A 23046-nucleotide genomic window follows, 5' to 3' on the forward strand; every position below is an offset into this window, starting at 1 on the left:
AGTTCACTTTACATGTCCAGGTAAAGTCTGTCACCAGAGGAAGTCGAGGCAGGAATATGGGGCAAGCACTGAAGCTGAGACCGTGGAGCGGTGCCATGTATTGGCTTGCTTGGTTTGCTTTCTTATGTGACCCAGGACCACTTGCCCAGGGTGGCACTGAGCTGGACCCTCCCACATAGTCATTAAGAACATGTTATACAGACTTTCCTATAGACAGGCTGATGGAGGTATTCTCTCTCTCTCTCTCTCTCTCTCTCTCTCTCTCTCTCTCTCTCTCTCTGTCTGTGTGTGTGTGTGTGTGTGTGTGTGTGTGTGTGTGTCTATCTATCACTCCTCCTTAAATATGCATGAGTGTTATACCTGTGTGTGTGTCTGTGTACTGTGTACTGCATGCATGTATGGTGGTCATGGAGGCCAGAAGAGAAGAGAGTGTTGGATCCCCTCGAACTGGAGTTATAAACAGTTGTTAGCTATTGTGTGGGTGCTGGAAATAGAACTCAGGTCCTCTGGAAAAGCAGCTGGTGCTCTTAACCACTGGGTCATCCCTCCAGCCCTGGAGAAATTTTCTCAATTGATGTTCTTCTTCCCAGAGAGCTCTAGTTTGTGTCAAATTGAAAACAAACAAATAAACAAACAAAAAACAGCAATAGCAGAAACAAATCCAGGACACTGAATATTGAAAACTATTGAGGCATATTAACATGCCTGGTTGGGAGACTTTCAGACTCCAAGGTAGGCTTTACATTAAGAAGCCCTATCTATATGGTCCTTTATTTATTTCCTGACCTCTGTGGCTATTCCAAATGAAATACATGTGTCTAAAGAGTCAAAGCTAACATCCATAGATGAGAGAAAACACATGATGTTTATCTTTTTGGGTCTGGGATACCTCATTCAGAACAATAGTTTCCAATTCTATCCAATTATTTGAAATTTTCATAATTTTGCTTGTTAAAAAACTGAATAAGATCCCATTGTATAAATGTACCACATTTTCGTTATCCATTCACCCATTGATAGACACCTAGGTTGTTTCCATTTCTTGGCCATAGTGAGTAGAGCAGCAAAAAGCACAGATGTGCAGTTACTTCCGTGGTAGGATAGAGAGTACTTTGGGAAAATGCCCAGGAGGGGAGTAACAGGATCATGTGGCAGATCTATTCGTGGCTTTTTGAGGAACTAATTTCCATAATGGCTACACCAGTTCACACCCCCACTAGCAGTGTCCCCCCCTCTCCCCATATCCTCACCATCTTCTGTCTTCTGTTGTTAGTGTTTGCTTGCTTTGTTTTGTGTTTTCAATCTCAGCCCTTCTGACTGGAGAGAAACTGAAGCTGGCATTTCCCTGTGGTGGTAGCAGATGACTGAACTGTGTCTGTATGGCACAGTTATTGCAGTAAAATAAATGATGACGTTGTAAAACGGAGAATAAACATTGACCTCCTTTCTGTTTCATGATGTGGGAGATGATGGATCAGTAAATTCTACGGTTTCTGAGAACTAACACTTCTTGCTGTTCCTGCTTGTATACGCAAATGCTATGTAGTATTTACTCAAATGCTGTGTTTCTCCAAGTCCCTGGGAGAACACTCAGATAAATCTATTAAGTTTTTCTTTGTGGGTAAGGACTCTGATACTTTAACATTTGATCATTATTTTTAATTTTTTAATAATGATAAATCAATTGGTAAAAGAATACAATGTTAAACTCAGTGGGTCACATACAAAAAAGACATGGAAGTAGGGGGGAACTTGTTGGGGAAGAAGGTTTCCAGGGGGTAAAAACACCTAAAACTGACGCTATAGGTATATGAAACAGTCAAACAATAAAAAGCAACAGAAAACAAACAAGCAGAAGTATAGACTGCCACGTGTGATCTGTATGCATCAATTCTGTTTTTCTTCTGCAGAAGAGAATATCTTTAAACATTGTTTTATCTATTGATTAATGCCATTAAGTGTTATTGTCTATACTATCCTGTGTGGGAGCTGCTGGCTAACCGTGAATGTTTTAATTGTAGACATTTAAAGTTAAATGAAGTTCAGAACTCAATTTCTCATTCATGCTGCCCTCATTTCCTGTGTTCCACATTCACATGTGCCTAGTGGACACTGTCACAACACAGATCATTACCACTTCCCAACACTGGAGAAAGTACCCCATAATAAACAGTCGCGATTATGCAAGCATTCTTTGGGTGTATTTCCCCGTGTTTCAGGGAATGCTTATGTCATGACACTTCAGATGTCCTCTCTTCTTACTATAATCCTCCTTTTGTCTTTCAGTTTAAAAGGATGCTTAACCGGGAGCTCACGCATCTCTCTGAAATGAGTCGGTCAGGAAACCAGGTGTCAGAGTACATATCAAACACATTCTTAGGTGAGAACAACCGTGTGCAATTAAAAACCTACCTTAGGCTTGTTTGCTTGCTTATTTTTAGATGTCAGTTAGCGTTTAGCTCATTTTGAAAACCAATACATAATGTTAGTAAGTTGAGACTTTAAGTCTCTAAGCTTCAGAATCAATCTGGGGTGACATGGTATATCGATTGGTTGGTTGGTTGGTTGGTTGATTGATTGATTTTTGATTGATTTGTAGTATGAGGTATCAAGCCCATAGGCTTGCATTAGCCTAGGCAAGCATTATACTACTGAGCCACCTCTCAAGCAAGGTCTTTTCATATTACTAAATTATGAAATATTGATCAAGATATTTATTCGTTCCTGCATCAAACATGTTTTTGTTAAGAGCCACCATTGTTGGGTACTAGGGAAGTAGTAAATTAGAAATAGTCCCTTCCATCAGGTACAGGCGTAGTTCCTAAGGGAAGTTTTCTGATTAGTTGAGTGTGGCTTTTTGAGACAGCCCTTTTATTTATTTATTTATTTATTTATTTATTTATTTATTTATTTATTTTTGGTTTTTCGAGACAGGGTTTCTCTGTGTAGTTTTGGTGCCTGCCCTGGATCTCGCTCTGTAGACCAGGCTGGCCTTGAACTCACAGAGGTCCGCCTGCCTCTGCCTCCCGAGTGCTGGGATTAAAGGAGTGTGCCACCACCACCCAACTCAAGACAGCCATTTTAACCTTAACAGTAGAAAGAAATTACAGTAAGTGAAAGTTAATCATGTGAACCCCTCCTTGATAGAGGGATTTACTTTCAAAACAAAATGATTGTGTATTAAGGAGCGAATGTCTGTACAAGTGTTTGTTGAACCTATACTGTACAAGGATGAGTTAAGGCTGTTCACTGCCTTCACAGAGATGAGTGCATTAAGATGTCTTATGTTCATGGCTTTTGCTGTGGACATTGGCATCCATGCCTCAGCGACATAATGTCATGGATTGTCTGTGGTCCCTACACCACTTGGTAACACTGTAAACATTTCCCTTCTATTGCACAGAAGCTAAGTAGGACAGTACTCAGGTCATTCTAAGGCACTCCGTAGGCTGGCATAGTCACTACCGTTGTTTAGCTCCTGAGCTCATGGGCTGCTGTTGGCAATATATTTGCATATGAAGTGTCTACCATTTTAAAAACGCATGTTGAATCTGGAATCCATGAAAACGTTGTTTTCAAACCTCTGAATGAAATTCCAATGGGCATGGTATTAGTGAACACCAAGTATTTTGCTTTCTTTTAAGTTGGCTATCATATCTTGCTGTCTTCTCTCAGGATAGTCTATCACTGGGTCATTTATAATAAAGTAGAATTTGTTTCATTTTATGTTTGAGGATATCAACTTGTATTCAACTCTAAAAGGAAAATTAGTGTTTGGAATCACTTTCTAGAATATATAGTGATCAATTACACTTTTTTTTTCATTTATGTGTTATATGATTAAAAAATAAAGTTGAAGTAATAGTAAATGTAGGATGTTTTCTGAATTAATCTTAAGATAAGCAACATGAAGTGGAAATTCCCTCTCCAACTCAGAAGGAAAAAGAGAAGAAGAAAAGGCCAATGTCTCAGATCAGTGGGGTCAAGAAGTTGATGCATAGCTCCAGCCTGACGAATTCATGCATCCCAAGGTTTGGGGTCAAAACAGAACAGGAGGATGTCCTGGCCAAGGTACAGTCATTTCAAAGACCACGATATGAATTTTTTTCCATGAGTTCTCTCTCTTTGCCTTTAAACAGATGGAAAAGTTCATTGACTTATATGATCTTAAAAACTATTTTGGCTCCTGAGTGTCTTTAGTCCCAGCACTCAGGAGGCAGAGGCAGGTGGATCTCTGTGAGTTTGAATCCATCCTGGTCTACATAGCGAGTTCAGACAGCCAGGGCTACATAGTGAGACCCTGTCTCAAAATGTAACAAAACAACCACAAGCCTATTAAGTTTCCTTTTAAGTGGTGAGTGTGTGTGTGTGTGTGTGTGTGTGTGTGTGTGTGTGCGCGCGCGTGCGCGCGCCTGAAGAGGGCATCAGATGCCCTGTAGTTACAAGAGTTATAAGCCACCTAAAATTGGGTGCTGGGGAACTGAGCTCAGGTCCTTAGGAAGAGCAACAGTCGCTTTTAACCTCTGAGCCATCTCTGCCGTCCTTGATTTGAAGGTGGGAAATCACTTCTTAAAGCTCTGTAAATTAGTAGATTTTTGTTAATATGTAGATTTAGACGTGTGGTCTGACTGATGCAGGTTGGTTTGTTGTTGCTTGCTTGTTTTCTTTTCAGCATATTGATTTGATTTTTTTTGGCCTTGGAGAGTTAGAAATCTGTCATCCCTTCTGGACTTTAGAATAGGTGGGTTCTGTGAATAGATTGTATCTACTGAAGAAATTATTTGAAGCTCAGTAATGAAAGCATATGCATGTAATTTACTATCGGAATCATATTTAAGCCGTATTTGGTTTTCAGTATATTTCAGTGAACTTGCCTTAAATTTGACTGTTTACATATCACATCCTTTACATTTAAAATGAGTCCTTTTTTTTTTAACTTTAGCAATGTTTTTCATTAATTTTTAAAAAATGTTTCTGTTTATTGTCACCTCTTGTTCAACTTTGTATCCTATGGGGTTTTTTCTTCATCCTAGGAACTAGAAGATGTGAACAAATGGGGTCTCCATGTTTTCAGAATAGCAGAACTGTCTGGTAACCGGCCTCTGACTGTTATCATGCACACCATTTTTCAGGTAATAACCTTGAGTTTCTTCTAACGAGGGGACTGTAGATGAGTCATTTTCTGCTGCTGTGATGACATACCCAAGCAGATCATTCTAGAAGGGGGAGTGATTGTTTTTGGCTCACAGTTTCAGAGGGTCTAGTCAGCTACTCCATTGCCTTGAGGCTGTGAGAAGGCAGAGCATGGGGCAGGAAACATGGCAGAGTAACAGTGGCTGGGCTGAGGTTAACAGATCCGGTGAAAGGGCTGGGAGGGTAGGAGACATCATCCTGGGACACAACAGACTCTTGAAAGGCATACTCCTAGTGGCCTGTTTCTTTCAACTGCCCCGCCTTTCCTGGTAGTCCGTTTAGCTGTGAACACATTAATGAAGTTTGTATCCTCATTATCCAGTCACCTGTGAGCAATAGCACCTCAACAGTGAGCCATTGGGTCATTTTCTCACCCAAACTGTCCAGCCTCTAACTCTGCATTGTGAACTATACGTTATGCATTCTATTCCTTCCCTCTTATTTTGATGGCTCTGTTTTAGTGCTCCTTCATAAGGAAAAATAATAATAATAGATAGGAGTGTGTGTAAAACGCAAATCATTGCATTTTTTTTTCTATTTAAGAACTATGGGGGAATGGAAACAATGTCTAACAATAGTTGGAAAAATCATCCCACCATGCAGACTTGCTGACTGCCTAAACAAACAAGGCCCCTGCTGATGAACACAGAGTATAGTTTCTTGAGTATATTTTTAGTGGTCTGCCATCATTTCTATATCCATTTCTTATTCTTGCCTTTGTACCATGTCAGAGTGGGATGTAACTGAGAAACTGGAGCTGATACCTCGGGACTAGATGGGAAACTCCAGTGTGAGCCAGCATGGGTTCATCTGGTGTGACTGAAGGGCCCAGTCAGCAGCTGCATTGCACTACAGCTGCCTGTAGGGGCCTAGATCTGGCAGTCCACTCCTCACACTGTACTCCTCAGACGCAGACCTTTGGTCTCCTAAGGACAGCTCAGCAGTGGGTTGTTGGCAGAGTTTCTAAACTTCCAGGATATTTCCATTTCCTTCAATAGATATAAGAAAACACTTTCATTTCTGGGCTGTTTGTAGGCAACAACAGTGTAAGATTCTTTTCTAACATACACTGGCAAATGAGTTTTACTAGAAAGACAAAAATGGTAAGAGGATTTCTTTTCTTACAGGAACGAGATTTATTAAAAACATTTAAAATTCCAGTAGACACTTTAATTACGTATCTCATGACTCTGGAGGACCATTACCATGCTGATGTGGCCTATCATAACAACATCCATGCTGCAGATGTCGTCCAGTCTACTCATGTGCTGTTATCTACACCTGCTCTGGAGGTCAGGTTCTTTCCTAAGATGTCGCTCACACCCACTCGCCTCTTGTAAAGAGCTCTTAAACTTTGATGTTGGAGGGTTTTCAGTACAGACAGCAACTAACCTCATTGGAAATCCATTGACTGACTTATAAGAAGGAGAAAATTCTTGTTAATAGACAACAGATCCTTTGATGAATTCTGTCTGTGAGAGTTGGTCAATGATTTGGGGATCCATCTGTTTATAATACTGTTCCTTTGAAATGAGCCGGTGACATTACACACACACATCTGGCTTATTGACTTCTAGTTGGGTTGTTTTCTAGGACTTTGGTCTAATGGCTATAGTTCAAAGGACAGTTATTTTCTAAAACATAAGCAATACGTTAATGTTCTCCAAGAATTTATTAGAAGGAAATGCCTTTTTAAATTTTCCAAACCCCAAGAAGTTGTTCTGTTAAGTGTTTAATAAACGGATTTGATATCCATAGTCATCCAGGGAAAGATTCTCGTTTGCTATACAGTTTAGACTCTTTTCGTTGTAAAATTTTGTTTATACTTATTATTTGGCTGAGTAGTTCTCAGCTGGGGATGCTTTCGATTCTGCTCTTCTTCTTCATCCCTATACCCAGGGACATTTGGGGAATTTCTAGAGACGTTTTTGGTTGTACATAATTCCCAGCATGTTGTGAATAAAGGCAAGGAATTGGCTAAATGACCCAGTAATATGTTCTAATATTCTGATTCTGCTTTTTGGGGCCACCCTGTGTCCTGCCATAGAAGCCTCTTCTTAAGGAAAAACTCTACCCCTTTCTCTCTCTCCTTCTGCTTTTCCTCCCATGGAGTATGCACCCCTTCCCCCCCCTCTCCTCACCCTCCCTCTTTCTGTCTTTCTGTCTATCTGCCTCTTTATCTCTCTATTATAATAAACTCTCCACATGGATGCAGCATCTGGGTTACCAATGCCCACATGGCATGCATCTGCCCAGCATGTTTCCCAGCACGCTCGGGGATATCCTCAGGGGCCCCACTCGTAATAAATCATAACAATGTGCACAGTGCTCTAATAGCGTTGGTGGCTCTGAGGCTGAGAACTGCTGATTTGGGTGATGGGAAGATGTAAGAAAGGAATTCCTTTTCGTAATTCAGTGGGGGCGTTACTGATGTTACATGGGTTCTCAGAGTGTATCATTAAGTGAGTTAGAAGCTCACATTTCCTTTCAGCATCATTTCAGATACTCTAATATTTTTTTTAAATATGAACAGGACAGATTTTGTCATGATACATACAAAGTCAAATGAAATACTTTGTTTTGAAACCACATTTAAGAAACTCATCCAGAAGACACTTCTTGATGAAGCATAGTGAAATACTGCCCGGTCTCACCCCTAGTTCCTTCTGAACCCTGGGGTGTATTTCACTTGTTTATATAGTACTCTCACTCATATCTTCCTGGAATAACCTGTGCTCTTGGGTCCCCAGGCCGTGTTCACAGACTTGGAGATTCTCGCAGCCATTTTTGCCAGTGCAATACATGATGTGGATCATCCCGGAGTGTCAAATCAATTTCTGATCAATACAAGTGAGTGAAGCCTACTTTTTGGTACATTTTTTAAAAAAAAAATATAACTGCATGATTTTTATAAGTCCATGTTTCTCCAGGGCCCTAATGTGCTTTTGACATGTGTGAATACAGTTTTAGAAATAGTATAGCATTAATTTATTTCTGCAAATGATCATGGCCTCCCATGAGACAGGTGGTTGCTGTGTGAAAATCCTCTTTGTGCTCTAGCACATCTCTGAAAGTCATTGAGTACCGTGTTTCTGCAAAAGGCAATCAGAGGTGACAGCATGACCAATGGTGTGGGTAGCCTGTAGGAACTAATACTAAGCCTTCTTCACTCTGCAGATCATTGATCCCCACCAGAAACTGTAGCTCTCCTTCCCCATCATCCCCACAGAGCCCAGTCCCCTCAGTTTCTTTACAAATCTCTCCATGAATGTAACAGAAACTTAGTTTCTAATCTCTTGTCTCTAACAATCCCCTTTCCTTTTAACCCCAGCAACCTCCCAGCATACAAGACGACACCATTATGTCTAGAAATGTAAGGAGTGCTAGAGATCTGGTTGTGGCATCTCTGATACACAACAGTCATCTGTAAGAGTGCTGGAAGAGGCTTTTCTCCTTCCTCTGGAGAAGGGTTTAGTGTTACATAAATGATACTTGGTACTTGACATTACTAGGAGAATGACTTAAATATACGAGGACTTAATTCTTTCCTATAGTGCTGTGGTAGATTGATGTTATAAATTTCCTTTTATATGAAGAAAAATACAAAGGTGTGACTCTTTCATGTTAAGAAACTGCATTTCTTCTGCTTCAAACTGTGGGTCACACTCTGACCTTGAGCTGTGGTAATCTGGCCATCGTAATACCAGGGCCTTCACAACTTCTAAGTATTCCCATAGCAGGATTTAAAGAAAGAAGGCAAATGTGACTGTGCCCTGAGAAGCTTAGTTCAGGTCTGGAAGATTGGTTAGACCCACTTTTGTGTCTTTAAATAGCCTCTGTAGAGACATAACAAAACACACGTTAGTGATTCACAAATGGAGCAGAGGACCAGGGGACTCATGGGCCTCCTGAGATGTGTGGTTGGTAGACCACATTTCAGATGTTAGTGTTAGGAAGGGGCTTTGTGAGCAGACAGGATCACATTCCATGTATATTTTGCTTTATGAGAACCTGTAATAGGACTCTTAAGGGACTCATGAAACCATTTCCATAACTATTATCACCATTGAATCTGCTTGGGGGCAGGGCTTGCATTGTGCTGGTGCTCAGGATAGACAGAGCGCTTTCAGAAAAGGGCTGTCAGGTCACATGGTTCAGTGTACACTGGTACTTTCCATAAATCTGGCTCACTTCAGTATTTGAGGCTCAAATATTACTTGATATGTTCTTAATGGTATAGGTTTCAATAAACACATAAACGTACTTTATTTAGATTTAATTTTTGACAGTTAAGACATATTTTCTTTAAGTTAAAAACATCAAACATCGAAAGAATACTTCCTTTGCATTCTATTGTGTATACTATTGTATGTTCCCTGATAGTGGCACCAGAATTAAGAACAGAGGACACATTTAAATAAGTCATAATAGAGTCAGTCTTTCAAGTATTCCACTGTGCTTGAGATTGTTAATGATGGCAGGGACATGGTCTGTTCTTTCTGTGAACCCTCCAAACACAGCTGAGACGTGGCTGGCGCCTGTGGGACTGTGGTGGGCAGCAGGGCACTTGTGGAGTCTGTCATCTCAGCTAGAAAACCCTCATCTTCTAAAGATTGAAAGACACTGAAGCGGGTGATGGAGAAACTCGGAGGAGGCCTATAAATCTAGAGAAGTGACCAAAGCTGTCTGTTTAGGCTCATTTTTTTTTGTTTTTGTTTTTGTTTTTGTTTTTCTGGTGACATGCCTGGGCAGAAACTTGACGGCCAGTCCTGTTGCTGGAGGTCCATTACTTTCAGCGTTGTGCTCAGCGGTGGGAGCACAGCAGCGCAGGGAAGACCTCTGTACCAAGAGCAGCTCTGGTTGGGTTGGCCACTCAGACGATGGGATGGAGTGAGGCAGTGAGGCAGCAGTGTAGCCGGTACCCGGACATACCCCAGGGCTGCTCAGAGTCACTGCCTTATAGTAGGAATCTTAAAAGTTCTTATTAATAAAATCAAACCCGAGGCAGGTTATTGGGGTGAATGCTGGAAGATCAGAGAAGCAGAACAAGCCACAGCTATCTCGCCTTGCTAGTTCCTCAGGTGATCCTGTTTCCTCAGGCTGGAAGCTTCTGAGTCCTCATCCTAATTGTTCTCAGCTGAACTGTGTTGCTCCAAAGCCTGAACGCTTAAGCAACCAAATGCTTAACTAACTGCATGCTTTTTCTCCTTTAATTCCTGGTCATCACGCCTTATATACATTTCTCTTTCTGCCCCCACTCCCTAGGATTAAAGGTTGGGTTTCTGGGATTAAAGGCGTGGGTCACCATGCTTAGCTGTTTCTAAAGTGGCCTTGAACTCAAGAGATCCACCTGGCTCTGCCTCCCAAGTGCTGGGATTAAAGGTGTGTACCACCACCGCCCAACTTCTATTAGGGCTTACTCTTCCTATTTTCTAGCCACCATTTTTGGCTTTGTTCTAGTGGCTATCTGTTCTCTGACCCCAGATATGTTTATGTCGGGGAACACACAATATTTCAGGGAACACAATACCCACCACACTGCCTTAGTTGTGAGTGATCACCAGAGCCTGGACTCTTCCCTCCCTTTCCACTAATACAAACAGTTTTTTATTTTGCATGCAACAAGCAAGTCTCTGGTGACTTAAAAAAAAAAAAAAACAAGTTCAAGACGGTTAAGAAGAGAATTGTAAAAATTCTGTGTTCATTTTTGTTGGTAGTACCTTTCAGAGCGAGACTTAAGTTTATATTTTCTTTGGCTTTCATGGATGGGTTCAGTGTCTGTCAGATGAGCACACTCCCGACCTCTTGACTCAGAGTTGGCCCTTCCAACTGCCAAAACCAAAGGTTGAACCTGGTTCTCCTAACAAGGAAATCTTGAGTTTTGATCTTCCTTTCAAACCCCCAGTTAGATGGCTGCATCTCTTGAGAGGATGTAACTGAAAGTTTTCCTGTGCCTGCCCAGCTCCCATGACCTCTCAGACCCAAATGAACACACAGAGGCTTATATTAATTCCAAACCGTAAGGCCTACTGGCCCAGGCTTCATGCTAGCTAGATCTTACATCTTAAATTAACCCATTTCTATAAATCTATACTTTGCCATGTGGCTCATGGCTTACTGGTATCTTTACATCTTGCTTCTCATGGCGGCAGCTGGTAGCATCTCCTCTGTTCTGCCTTTCTTCTCTCTCCTCTCTAGTTAGAATGTCCTGCCTAACCCTATTCTACAGCACCATTGGCCAAACAGCTTTATTTATCAACCAATCAGAGCAACATATTTTCACAGCATACAAAAAAACATTCCCCCATCAAGAGGAGACCTCAGAGGCATAGTGAACTTAAAAGACATGTCCCAGGGTGCGCTGTCTAGGTGATTTCCAGGCAATCATGCCCCTGCCTCTTAGCTGTGATCTTAGGCTTGATGTGCTAGTTTTGGAGACTGAATGGTTTCATGCTAGGGGTGTTTGCACTTATTGAAAGCACCTGGGGCTTCTGAGAACAGGGGGATCATTTCTACCTGGCAGAGATGACAAGGCCTGATCATTTGAGACTCTTAAAACAATGAGAAGTTGAGTTTTAATGATTATGGTAAGGATGTGGAAGTCTCTGAACACAAGGCATAGAGAAATGGAGATCCCAGGTGGAAAGCTGCCTTAGTCTTTGTGAAGACAACACAGGTAAGGCAGCCCAGAAAATGCATCCAGCTTCATAAAGCTCTGACTGTCACATCTTAGGAGGTGTTCATCATGGAAAGGTCATGTGACTTTTCAGTTTTATTTTCTGGAAAAGTAAAACAGTGTGAAGGTACAGAACATATATGGTGTTATATTTAACTTGGAAGGAGAATGCCTTGTTTGTGGTAAAGATGCCCAAGTTTGAGTAGGAAGATTTATTCACACTCATCTAGTATTCAAAACATATGTCTTTGTGTTTCCAAGAGAAGCAAGGCATTATGTCATAGTAAGTTGAAGTAGCATCTGATGCCAATATGTACATCTTCCAGAGATTATCAAGCTCTCATATCATACCATACATTATCCATAGCAGTATTAGTGGATTGTACAGGGATCTGTCTTTGTCTGTGCAAACCTTGGACATGAGGACAGATTCATTTTCAACAAGTATGATTATGTAGAGAACAAGGCAAAAGTCTGGCTCTTAACAACTTAACAAGTGACTATGTGGCTTGAAGTGGTACTCCACACAGGAGGAAGCCAGACTAAGGAATATGTTGTTTAGAAGTCTTTTTCTTAAAAAAAAAAAAAAAAAAGCACATGTATTAATTGTATAAGATAACACTTTCACACATGACATTTTCATATGTGTGTAAGTGCTTTGACGTTATATCATGACATTATCATACATGTACATTACATACCTTGATCCAACCCACCCAGCACCACCGCTGCAATCTCTTGCCTGTCCTGTCCCCCTTCACCCTGGTTCCTTTCAGAAATCCTTACACAGATGGCCATTTCAGTCCTCCATTGACTCAGCGACATGGTGGAAGTCCTCCATTGACTCAGCGACATGGTGGAAGTCCTCCATTGACTCAGCGACATGGTGGAAGACGCTGTCACTTTTGAACACTGGGCTAAGCCTAGCTACACAGCAGGAGTGGAGAGGGTGTGGCTTCCACTCTTGGCATACTTACTCACAGTTTCTGAACTGCTCCTGTGCTGTGCAGTTCTATGTAAATCTCATTCCCACCGTCACACACGGATCTCAGTCCTCCTTGGCTCCTGCTTCCCCTCTAGGTTGAGAGCTGCTGAAACGTAGATTCTGAGTTGTCACCACAGTGTTTCCAATGGCAGGTCACACTAGACACCTCAGCATTGTTGTTAGGAACACCCTCCATCCCCATATGTTGTAGTTTGTCATTCACAGAACTTTGGAAGGGTAGTTCTTATCTTATAGGGTGAGCCTAAGAGGGGAGACTGCCTGCTGCTTTCAAAGGCAGATCGGTTTGATTTCAAAGCACAGGACCATTTTGTCACAAACATTGTTATAATGAAGTGTACTCAGTTTGTTGAGAAAACTGTATTATGTCAGAGCAGATGCATGTGTGTGAGATTTACCACTTTTGCACAGGGAAGTCTGGTAAATTTAAAATTTGATCCCTGCGTCTCTTAACTATAGGATACATGCTTTTTATCTTTTTTTTTTTTTCAAAAATACCTATTCAACTGAACTTTCACAAAACGTAATGTGTTCGGGGTTGGTATGGTGGACCATTCCTTTAATCACGGCACATAGAAGTCAGAGGCAGGCCGATCTCTATGAAGTCAGGATCATCATGGTCTATGTAGCAAGTCCCAGACCAGCCATGGCTACACAGTGAGCCCTATGTAGTGGATAATGATGATAATATGTTCACTGGAAAGTAGGAGAGACAGCTTGGGAAACAATGAAGATGTTAAAACACTCGTGGGATCCCTCCCTCTGAGAGAAGTTTCACTGAATCTTTCAAACTTTTCTCTAGGCACATGGGTAAGCATAGCATTTTGGACATATAAAATCAATAATACAGATGCTTACCTGTAATCTTTTGTCTACTGAGACAAAAAACAGTCTATATCAGTTTCCTGGAAAAAAAAAAAAAGAATTAACTTGACTCCTGTTAATAGACACTAAATTACCCATTTTCTTCAGAGGATGTCACTTTATATATATATAAAATCTCACTTTACATTTTTCATGCACATTGCTTCATTTGGCTCGACAGAAAGCTTACACATACTTACCTTTGACTTATATTTATACCACATACACTCTTGCTGGCTCTGAGCTTTGAACAATTTAAGTTTGATTCATCAAAAATTTTGAATTTTCTGGTAGAGTTCTTTCTTAGGGCATGGCATTTCTTCCTTGTTGTTGCACCCTTTGGCAATGAGCACTGTAAAATAAAGTTCTTTTAAGTCTTCTTACCCTGCCATGAGGTCAACGGGAAATCCACAGTTCTTGCCCTGAGTGACTTCAGAGTTGGCAAAGCAAACAGCAAGCGGGCTTTTGCCCTCTGCAAGCTTACAGTCTAAGATGGGATACTCTATTTCTAGGGATGCCTAGAAAGCTGGAAAATCTTAGTTTGGGGTAAGCCTGAAGGCATGTTTCTGCAAGAAGTTAGCATATGAATCAGAATAAGTACAGATAGATCACCCTGACCAATGTGAATGTGCACCATCACCAACTCACAATGGCCCAAATACAGTAGAGGAGATAAAGGGAGGCAAATGGTGTTCTCAGTCTGAGCTGGGACATCTGTCATCCCCTGTTCAGACATCAGTGCTGCTGGTTTGCAGAGCTCTAGACATGAACTAGAACTTACATCATTTCCTTCCCTCTCTCGAGCCTTTGAAAGGACTGATTTGCTTGGCTTTCCAGCTTGTACAAGGCCTGAAGATCCACGCCGTTCTTGGCTTCTATAAGCACCTGAGCCAATTTACATCTAGGAATGTGTAAATGTGTATCTGTGTCACTGAAAAAGTGGAATTCTATGGATGCATTTTCTGAGTTGCTTTGGGCATTTCTGATGTTGTCTAATCTCTTAGATTTGAAGACAATGATGATTCTATTTCTTGAAGTAAAGAGCATACTAGTAGGCTGTATTATAAACTATTTATAGAGATACCCAAGATATGCCTTGGTACCTCTTATCAACCCCTTTTGGATGCAAGAAGCTGAGTGACTCTTATCATCTCAGTACTTTTTAGGAGATTTGGGAATGTGATGACTTTGCTTAGTTACTCCCAATGTCACTGGACCAAATGTTGGTTGAAATGATGAGCTCAGGGATGGGAATTCCCAGATCAGGCACACGTCAGTGGTTTGTGTTTCCGAGTGTGTCAGGACAAGAGCTTTTTTTGCTGAACTCAAAGGGATAAATTGTGGAAAGTCAAAGTCAGAATCACCTCCCATGACTGGCTTAAGTATTGTGAGCCCCAGCTTTTCCAGGACATCTGCTGGTAAAATGATCATGGTTGGGAAATAAATCCAGCTAAAATTTGGGAGCTCTGTCCCTTAGTGAAATTTGTAAGGGCCCAGTGGTGTGGGGCATGTTGGGCCATCCCTTCCAAGGTGGAAGAAGAATAATTATATGTAACCCTTCCTACAACCAAGAGAGGCGCTTGTGATCCCCAGGCCCAGATGGATTTGGAAGCAGAATTCTCCTCACTGGGGTGTGTCACTCTGGCCCATTATTGAATGGAATGAAAAACTGTTGCTAGTTTATTTCATGACTCAGAATAAAAGTAGTCTCTTCCTGTGTCTACGCTGCTGAGCCAGTGCCTCATGATTTCACTGGCCTAGCAGTGCTTGGGCATGCCAGTAGCAGATGGGGTTGTTGTTTGGAGCTGTGTGCAGGGATCCATAGGCGATTTGTGACACAGAACTTTAGGGTTTTGGAGCAAGGCCCTGCCATCATCAAAATTAAGATCAACAACATAAAAACAGCAATTAAAAAAAAAAAAAAACAAAACAAAAAGAAAATCCATTTCCTCATAAAGGAAAACCCAGACTGGCTGAGTAGATTCACTGTTAGCTCCTTTTTTTAAAGATTATAATAAAAGCTTGACGTGAGTCTAGAGACAGTTTGCCTTTAAATATTGGCCCTAGAGTGTCTCAGCTATATTATATAGGCAATGTTATTTTCCTAAGACTCATTTTCTTCATTTATGAATGGCTATCACGTTCAGATCTTCCTAAGAGATGTATGAACATTGAAGGTATACCAAGCCAGCCACTTACAACACAAAGCAACTGAGTCCCCTGAATGTGATGGATTAGGATATTCTCTTATTGCTTTTAAGTTAGGAAGAAGAGGATTGTCTAGTAGAAACCAGATGACCAGGAATAATCTTTAATTTTGTTTAGAGACTCAAGTCTCTAAGTAGGTTGGGAGGGTCAAGGAGAGAGACCGTGTTCAGAGAGTAGGGCAGACTGGGAGCATGCTATAAATTGGTCATTGAGTGGTCCAGAGTATTGGAGGCATTTAGAGGAGAAATGAGCCGTTATGTCGTCAGCAATCAAGAATGAGTTCATGGAAAAGGTGGCTCGCCTCTCCGCCCATCCTCCCCCACCTTACTGTGTGTACACTGTATTGAAGTGTGAACCTGAAGGACTCTACTTACAAGTCCTGAGTTAGCATCCTTAGCAAAGTGCCATAGACTGTTACCTCCTGTCTTCCATGTGACCCATGCAACGTCAGTGACAAGCTAGAGAGGGAAATGATGACCTTGAGGTTCAGTTTCTTAAATGCTAGGTTTTGTTTTTGTTTTTGTTTTTTTGTTTTGTTTTGTTTTTCATTTAAAACTAAGATTTTTAACTACCTGGTCCCAGTTGCCCTTCAACAGCATCAGACAGGAGCAACTGATTACCCCAGCCCACTAAGGAATCATTTCCTTGCCAAAGGCAAGCGTAGCAGTGCCCTTGGACCCTGCCTGCATCACAAGCCATCCTTAGGCTGAATAGGTACTCCCTCTGTAGATCAGATCACCTTCTCAGAGGCAGCAACCTCTCAACTTGCCCTGCCTCTCTCTTCAAGGGGAATATAAACCTATTAGTATTTCTGCAAGTCCAGGTGAATCATTATGTTAATGCTCCTTATCTACGTATATGTTTATTCCGGTAAAGAACCCTGGTAGATGAAGTCATGTTATTTCTATGAGTTATACAATATTATGCTTTCCTTCTAGCATTTGCTTGCTTAATATGATTCAGCTGTGTATGTACAGTGTCTTGTGCTTGGATCCCATTTCATTTTAAATTTCTAATTTCTACATGTTTATCCATAGGTTTTTCATAGACTATTTAAAAGTAAGGCTTTCATCTCTAGCATGGAAAAAAATTAGACTTAGACCTTACCTTTGGACAGTATCCATTTTTTCAGACAAAATAAAAGTGAACCATATACTTCCACATTTATTCGTGAAACCCCACCTCTTCCTGTTTCTGGCATGGAGAATAGCAGATGAGATGTGCCTTTTCTTATGTATGTAGTTCTAAGATCATAGGGTCTCCTCGGGGAGCAGGTCCCAAGCCTCCACTGTCTCCCTAACAACTTCAAAGCAATCAGTAAATAGTTCCTGACACTTGTGCAGTAGAAGAAGCCTCCAAATGTATACATTTTTCTTTTCTCTTTCTTTCTTTTTTTTTTTTTTTTTTTTGAGACAGGGTTTCTCCATGTAGTTTTGGTGTGTGTCCTGGATCTCGCTCTATAGACCAGGATGGCCTCGAACTCACAGAGATCTGCCTACCTGGCTCTGCCTCCCGAGTGCTGGGATTAAAAGCGTGTGCCGACACCCCCGGCCTGAATGTATTTTCTGAGAACATTGGTGACAGTAAGGTCCAATACACGCACTTTCTATTTTTACAGCAACTTAAAGAAGCAAAATAAAGTGCCTTAAAACTTTTCTTTTAAAGATAGACATGGAGAGACCACTCAGTATTTAAGAGCGCTGGCTGCTCTTGCAGAGGACCAGGGTTCGATTCCAAGCACCCACAGGGCAGCTCACAATCTGTAATGCTAGTTCCAAGGGAGCCAATGCCCTCTTACAGCCCACACATGCACCAGGTGCGCACATGGCACAGAAACATATATGCAGGAAAAACATTTATAAAGCGAAAATAAATCTTACAAACCAAAACCCTTCTTCATCTAAGTATGCTGTCTACAGGACTAGGGAGAGGCAGAGTCTCTTTTCACCGTTAATCCACAATTCCAAAGCAATATGTGAAGTACAGAATCTCTACCTGTAGACAGGTATGCACAGGGTCTGAGAAGCCACAGGCAGGCAGGAAGGAGGGCAGTTCACACTCAGAGCGCCGAGCACCACCAGGAGCCTCAGAAGAGGAAACATTTGGGAGTTGGGGGGTGGGGTACTTAGAAGGATAAGTACCATAAGCAAACTGAATACTGGAACTTTCTTTGTATAAACAACCTTGCACCCATGATCCACACACTGTATCAGGGCAAGTGTTCCACAGTTACCAGGAAAGAACACATCATGTCCAGATGTGTTGCAGACCTTAATAATAATGCCACAGTCTAATAGCACATCCTGAAAAGATAATGTGGTCCACTTCTTTTACTTCAGAGAACTGGCCAGAAGGACCACATACCAGTCAAACTGTAATTCACTGCTAAGGTTCTGGCTTTCTTCTGGCTCTTAGATTATTTGACATATTTGCAGGTGGGTGACAGGGAAGACCAGGGGCAACTGTATACTAAACACGAGGCATCAAAGAACTTGGGGATTTGTTTTCATTCATTGGTATGCTTTCCCAGGCCAGCCTCTAAGTCATTATTCTCCTGTCTCAGCCGATGGAGTGTTGGGAGTTACCATAAAATTTGAAGAGTGAGACAGACATTAATTAAGCAGCCTTGGTGATATGTTGTTTCTCTTCCTTTCAGACTCAGAACTTGCCTTGATGTACAACGACTCCTCTGTCTTAGAGAACCATCATTTGGCCGTAGGGTTTAAGTTGCTCCAAGAAGAAAACTGTGACATTTTCCAGAATCTGACCAAAAAGCAAAGACAATCTTTAAGGAAAATGGTCATCGACATTGTAAGTACCTAATGAAACTGATTCGAGTTCTTAGAGATGGTATGAGGTTAGATTTGGGACGTGGAGTTGTAGAAATGGCCTCTGTTGCTGCTGGCAGTGTTCTGTAATAGCGTCTCTGTTCCTAGCAGTTGGGATTTAAGACCAGCAGCCTCAGTCAGACCCCTCCAGGCTCCCTGATCTCTGCAAGCCTCCCATGAGTCCCTGGGCCTCGTTCTTGTGGTGTCCCTGCCCCCCTGGTTCCTCCCGTCCTTCCCTTCGCTCCTCCAAAGGACTCTCCAAGCTCAACCTAGTGTTTGGTGTTATGGCTGAGAAGCTTGGTGTTTTTGTGGGATTCTCAGCAAAGGGGGCAGGGGGCTGTCTCTGAATCTTTAGCCTACTTGTGGGGCCCTTTTCTTCCTACTGGGTTACCTCCTCCAGCCTTGATGTGGGGGTAGTGCCTGGTCTTATTGTAACTTGCTATGAAGGGTTTGGTTGATGTCCCTGGGGGAGGGGGCAGCTCTTTTCTGAGGGGAGTGGCGGGGTGTGGATCTGGAGGAGGAGGGAGATGGTAGGGGGTGTGGATCTGGAGGAGGAGGGAGATGGTAGGGGGTGTGGATCTGGAAGAGGAAGGAGATGGTAGGGGGAGACTTGGGGAGGAGAAACTGTAGTCGGGATATAATATATGATAGAAGAATAGCAAAACCAAACACTCAGGACTCACTATTCAGGTTTTCTTTGCTCCTCTTGGCCAACGGCATGCAGAGGAGGAGGATTCCCCTGTAACTCCAGTGGACTCTTTCCACCTCGCCACCCACTTAGAAATATCCTCAGTTAGACTCTTTCCCCTGTGTACATCACCCAGATTGGCCTGACAGTAGGAAAATCCCTGGGTAGTACAAAATTATACATAACTTCTAAAAATTACATCCATTTATTAAATTTGTGTTTAGGTATGTGCGTGTGCACACACACACACACTCCCTGGTGTACCTGTGAACTCCGAGGATGGTTTGTAGGAGTAAGTCATCTTCTTTCCACCGCCTGGATCCTAAAGATTGAGTCCATGTCCTCAGGCTTGGTGACAAGCACCTTCACCCACAGAGCCAACTTGTCAGCTCACAGTGTACACTTTTACGCTTTGTTGTGCACAAGGAGACATCACTTGTCCTAGACCAGCAAAACAAAGCAAACTAACCCAAAATCTTGGCATCCTACATGGTCTTTGAGCAGCCTTGAATCAGCTAGTTCTAGTGCTCCAATGCCTCCCTTGTTCAGAACTAACACAGAAAACACAATGGTGTATTTACCTTGAACGTGGTGCTCAGGTGCTCTGGGTTGCATTATGTTTTTCTGGGCTCCGGGAAAACTTGACAGCCAAGAGAAAAAAGAATTTCCCCAGTATGAACTCATTTCCACACATCATTAGAATTCACAGTGTTTCTCCATCCCTTCTCAAAATAATTTCTCTGCCCATTTGCAAATTCTTTTTTCCCCTCTTGGCGTTATTCCTTCACAAAACAATCTTTGCCCTGCCAGGTGCTCGCGACAGACATGTCCAAGCACATGAACCTGCTGGCTGATCTGAAAACGATGGTGGAGACGAAGAAGGTGACGAGCTCCGGTGTCCTCCTCCTTGACAACTATTCCGACAGGATCCAGGTAAACCAGTGTCTACAGTCGCTCTGTATGCACACACCAAGGACTCTGAATAAGATAGGAGCTGTGCCTCCTAGGTCTCAGCTCATATGTCCAGAAGCTCCAAGCAGGATCTTTATCTCCTTCTGTCTATCGAAAAACGTGGTTTTCATACATACAGTATTTTTCTGATCATGGCTTCCCCTCTCCCACCTCCACTCAGATCCTTCCTGCCTTCCCATCCACCCAACTCTTTGGAAAACAAAACAGACAAACAAAACAAAATTTAAAAAAACCACAAGAAACATACAGACAAAAAAAAAATGCCTAGACCTTTGTACTTAAAAAGTGAAATCTTATTGGCCTGTTCATTTACATATATAATAACAACAACAGCCACAACAAAAACTTAACATCCAAAGACCAACCATTTGAGCATCTTGGAATTTAATAATTCATGAACACAGTATCTCTCATGACACTTAAATGCAGAAGTGGCATAATTCGGAACTATTAATACTGTGTGAACCACAGAGGCACACCATGGCTGAGCTGTTTGTAATAAATCTGACACTACATGTATTTTTAAGTGTCACAGTTATCTGATGTGAATTCTTAGTTTCAAACCAAGAGCAGAGGTTGCTGAGTGAAGAATGCTTCCATCCACCTTAGGTCCTTCAGAATATGGTGCACTGTGCAGATCTGAGCAACCCCACGAAGCCGCTCCAGCTGTACCGCCAGTGGACGGACCGGATAATGGAGGAGTTCTTCCGCCAGGGGGACCGTGAGCGGGAGCGCGGCATGGAGATAAGTCCCATGTGTGACAAGCACAATGCCTCTGTGGAAAAATCACAGGTAATTCCACAACTCAAGAGAATGGGCTGAGCCACCGCTGAAGCATTTGGCTCTTCTAGCTTCATGCCTCACAGCATTTTATGTTTTTCTTTTTGTTAATTAATTTGGTTTTGACATGGTGGATTTCACGTCTGTTGACGAATCAAAGAACTTCCTTAGGATTTACAGTCACGTAGCCACACGTATGGTGCTAGAATCCTTTCATTGTGACTGTATCCATCGAATGTACTTCTGTACATAGAAAGCTTGGCTTATTTCAGTTATCTGGGTTCTCTACAAATTGGCTATTCTCAAGTAAGGTCTAGGCCCCAGGTCCTACTGATTCAATAACTCGTGTTCTTTATATTGTAAGCATCCCTTGAGCTAAGAATTCTAACCTTGGCCAGCTAGTAACCACATTTGCACGATCTGTTGGCTCAAATGGTGACAGATGTACCAGACTCAGGTTAGTAGTCTCCTAGGCAGGCTCTGTGGGGGATCGTGATTTGGGTAAGCGTTTCTCCAAGATCCTGAGTCCCACTGGATCTCTTTTCTTTTATGACCAGGTGGGCTTCATAGACTATATTGTTCATCCGCTCTGGGAGACCTGGGCAGACCTCGTCCACCCTGACGCCCAGGACATTTTGGACACTTTGGAGGACAACCGAGAGTGGTACCAGAGCACAATCCCTCAGAGCCCCTCCCCTGCACCCGATGACCAAGAGGAGGGCCGACAGGGCCAAACTGAGAAATTCCAGTTTGAACTGACCTTAGAGGAAGATGGCGAGTCCGACACTGAAAAGGACAGTGGGAGTCAAGTGGAAGAAGACACTAGCTGCAGCGACTCCAAGACCCTGTGCACTCAAGACTCGGAGTCCACCGAGATCCCGCTGGATGAGCAGGTGGAGGAGGAGGCCGTAGCGGAGGAGGAGGGAAGCCAGCCTGAGACTTGTGTGGTAGATGATTGTTGTCCAGACACGTAACAGTGTAAGGACTGTCAGGCCCTTTTTTGTTTGTTTGTTTGTTTGTTTTTTTAAGTAGAAAAATTGTTTCCAAAGTGCATGTCACATGCCACAACCATGGTCACACCTCACTATCATCTGCCAGGACGTTTGTTGAACAAAACTGACCTTGAACTACTCAGTCTGGCGCTCAGGAATACCGTAACCAGTTCTTGCACCTCCACGTCATCGGAGCAAGGGGGGACCTCTTCACGCACATGATCTTGACATGATTTCAGCTTGGCAGAGCTGACAGAGTGGGAAAAATCAACTCCAACTGTTTTCAAGGGAGCATGGCTCATCGGGCCGCCCCAAAGTAGGTTGGGTTGCCGGGTTCCTCTCTGGTGGGTTTGTAGAAATTTTGAGAAGAAAGAAGGCATTTGAGGGATGGAGTGAGCTCACAGATGAAGCAATGACAAAGTCACGAAGAGGACATAGCCCGAGTCTGTGCCCAGGAGGAGGATGAGCCACAGAAATGGCATAATTTTCTAATTTCAAGTCTTCCTGATACAAGACTGAACAGTGTGGTTCCATGAGCCACACTCACCTCTACATTTTGTATGATATGTAAAACAGATTTTTTGTAGAGCTTACTTTTATTATTAAATGTATTGAGGTATTATATTTAAAAAAAAAAAAACTGTTCAGAACTTCATCTGCCACTGGTTATTTTTTTTTTCCTAAAGAGTAACTTGCAAGTTTTCAGTACAGATCAGTACTACACTGGATAAATCTCACTTACAAATTTTACTTGCACCTTAGAATTCCTAGAAATTAACTGGTTTGTAGTGATTTATTGTTTTATAGACCAATGACTTCCACACTTTAAAACAGAGAAACAG

The 23046-nt window shown here is 42.2% G+C and overlaps 1 protein-coding gene across 9 annotated transcripts in view; it reads left to right on the forward strand.

Annotated features, from left to right (window-relative positions):
- Positions 1–22846, forward strand: part of Pde4d (phosphodiesterase 4D) — a 1081007-nt gene extending 1058161 nt beyond the window's left edge. For all 9 annotated transcript variants that reach the window (XM_036206757.1, XM_036206756.1, XM_036206758.1 and 6 more), the window contains 9 exons: positions 2287–2380; positions 3899–4071; positions 5034–5132; positions 6321–6485; positions 7944–8043; positions 18601–18755; positions 20271–20393; positions 21042–21224; positions 21770–22846. In XM_036206757.1, coding sequence (XP_036062650.1) covers positions 2287–2380; positions 3899–4071; positions 5034–5132; positions 6321–6485; positions 7944–8043; positions 18601–18755; positions 20271–20393; positions 21042–21224; positions 21770–22186 — 1509 coding nt within the window. In that variant the 3' untranslated portion in view covers positions 22187–22846. The remainder of the gene's footprint in view (positions 1–2286; positions 2381–3898; positions 4072–5033; positions 5133–6320; positions 6486–7943; positions 8044–18600; positions 18756–20270; positions 20394–21041; positions 21225–21769) is intronic.
- The last annotated feature ends 200 nt before the right edge of the window (positions 22847–23046 follow it).

This window comes from Onychomys torridus, chromosome 15 (assembly GCF_903995425.1).
Source record: "Onychomys torridus chromosome 15, mOncTor1.1, whole genome shotgun sequence".
NCBI lineage: Eukaryota > Metazoa > Chordata > Mammalia > Rodentia > Cricetidae > Onychomys > Onychomys torridus.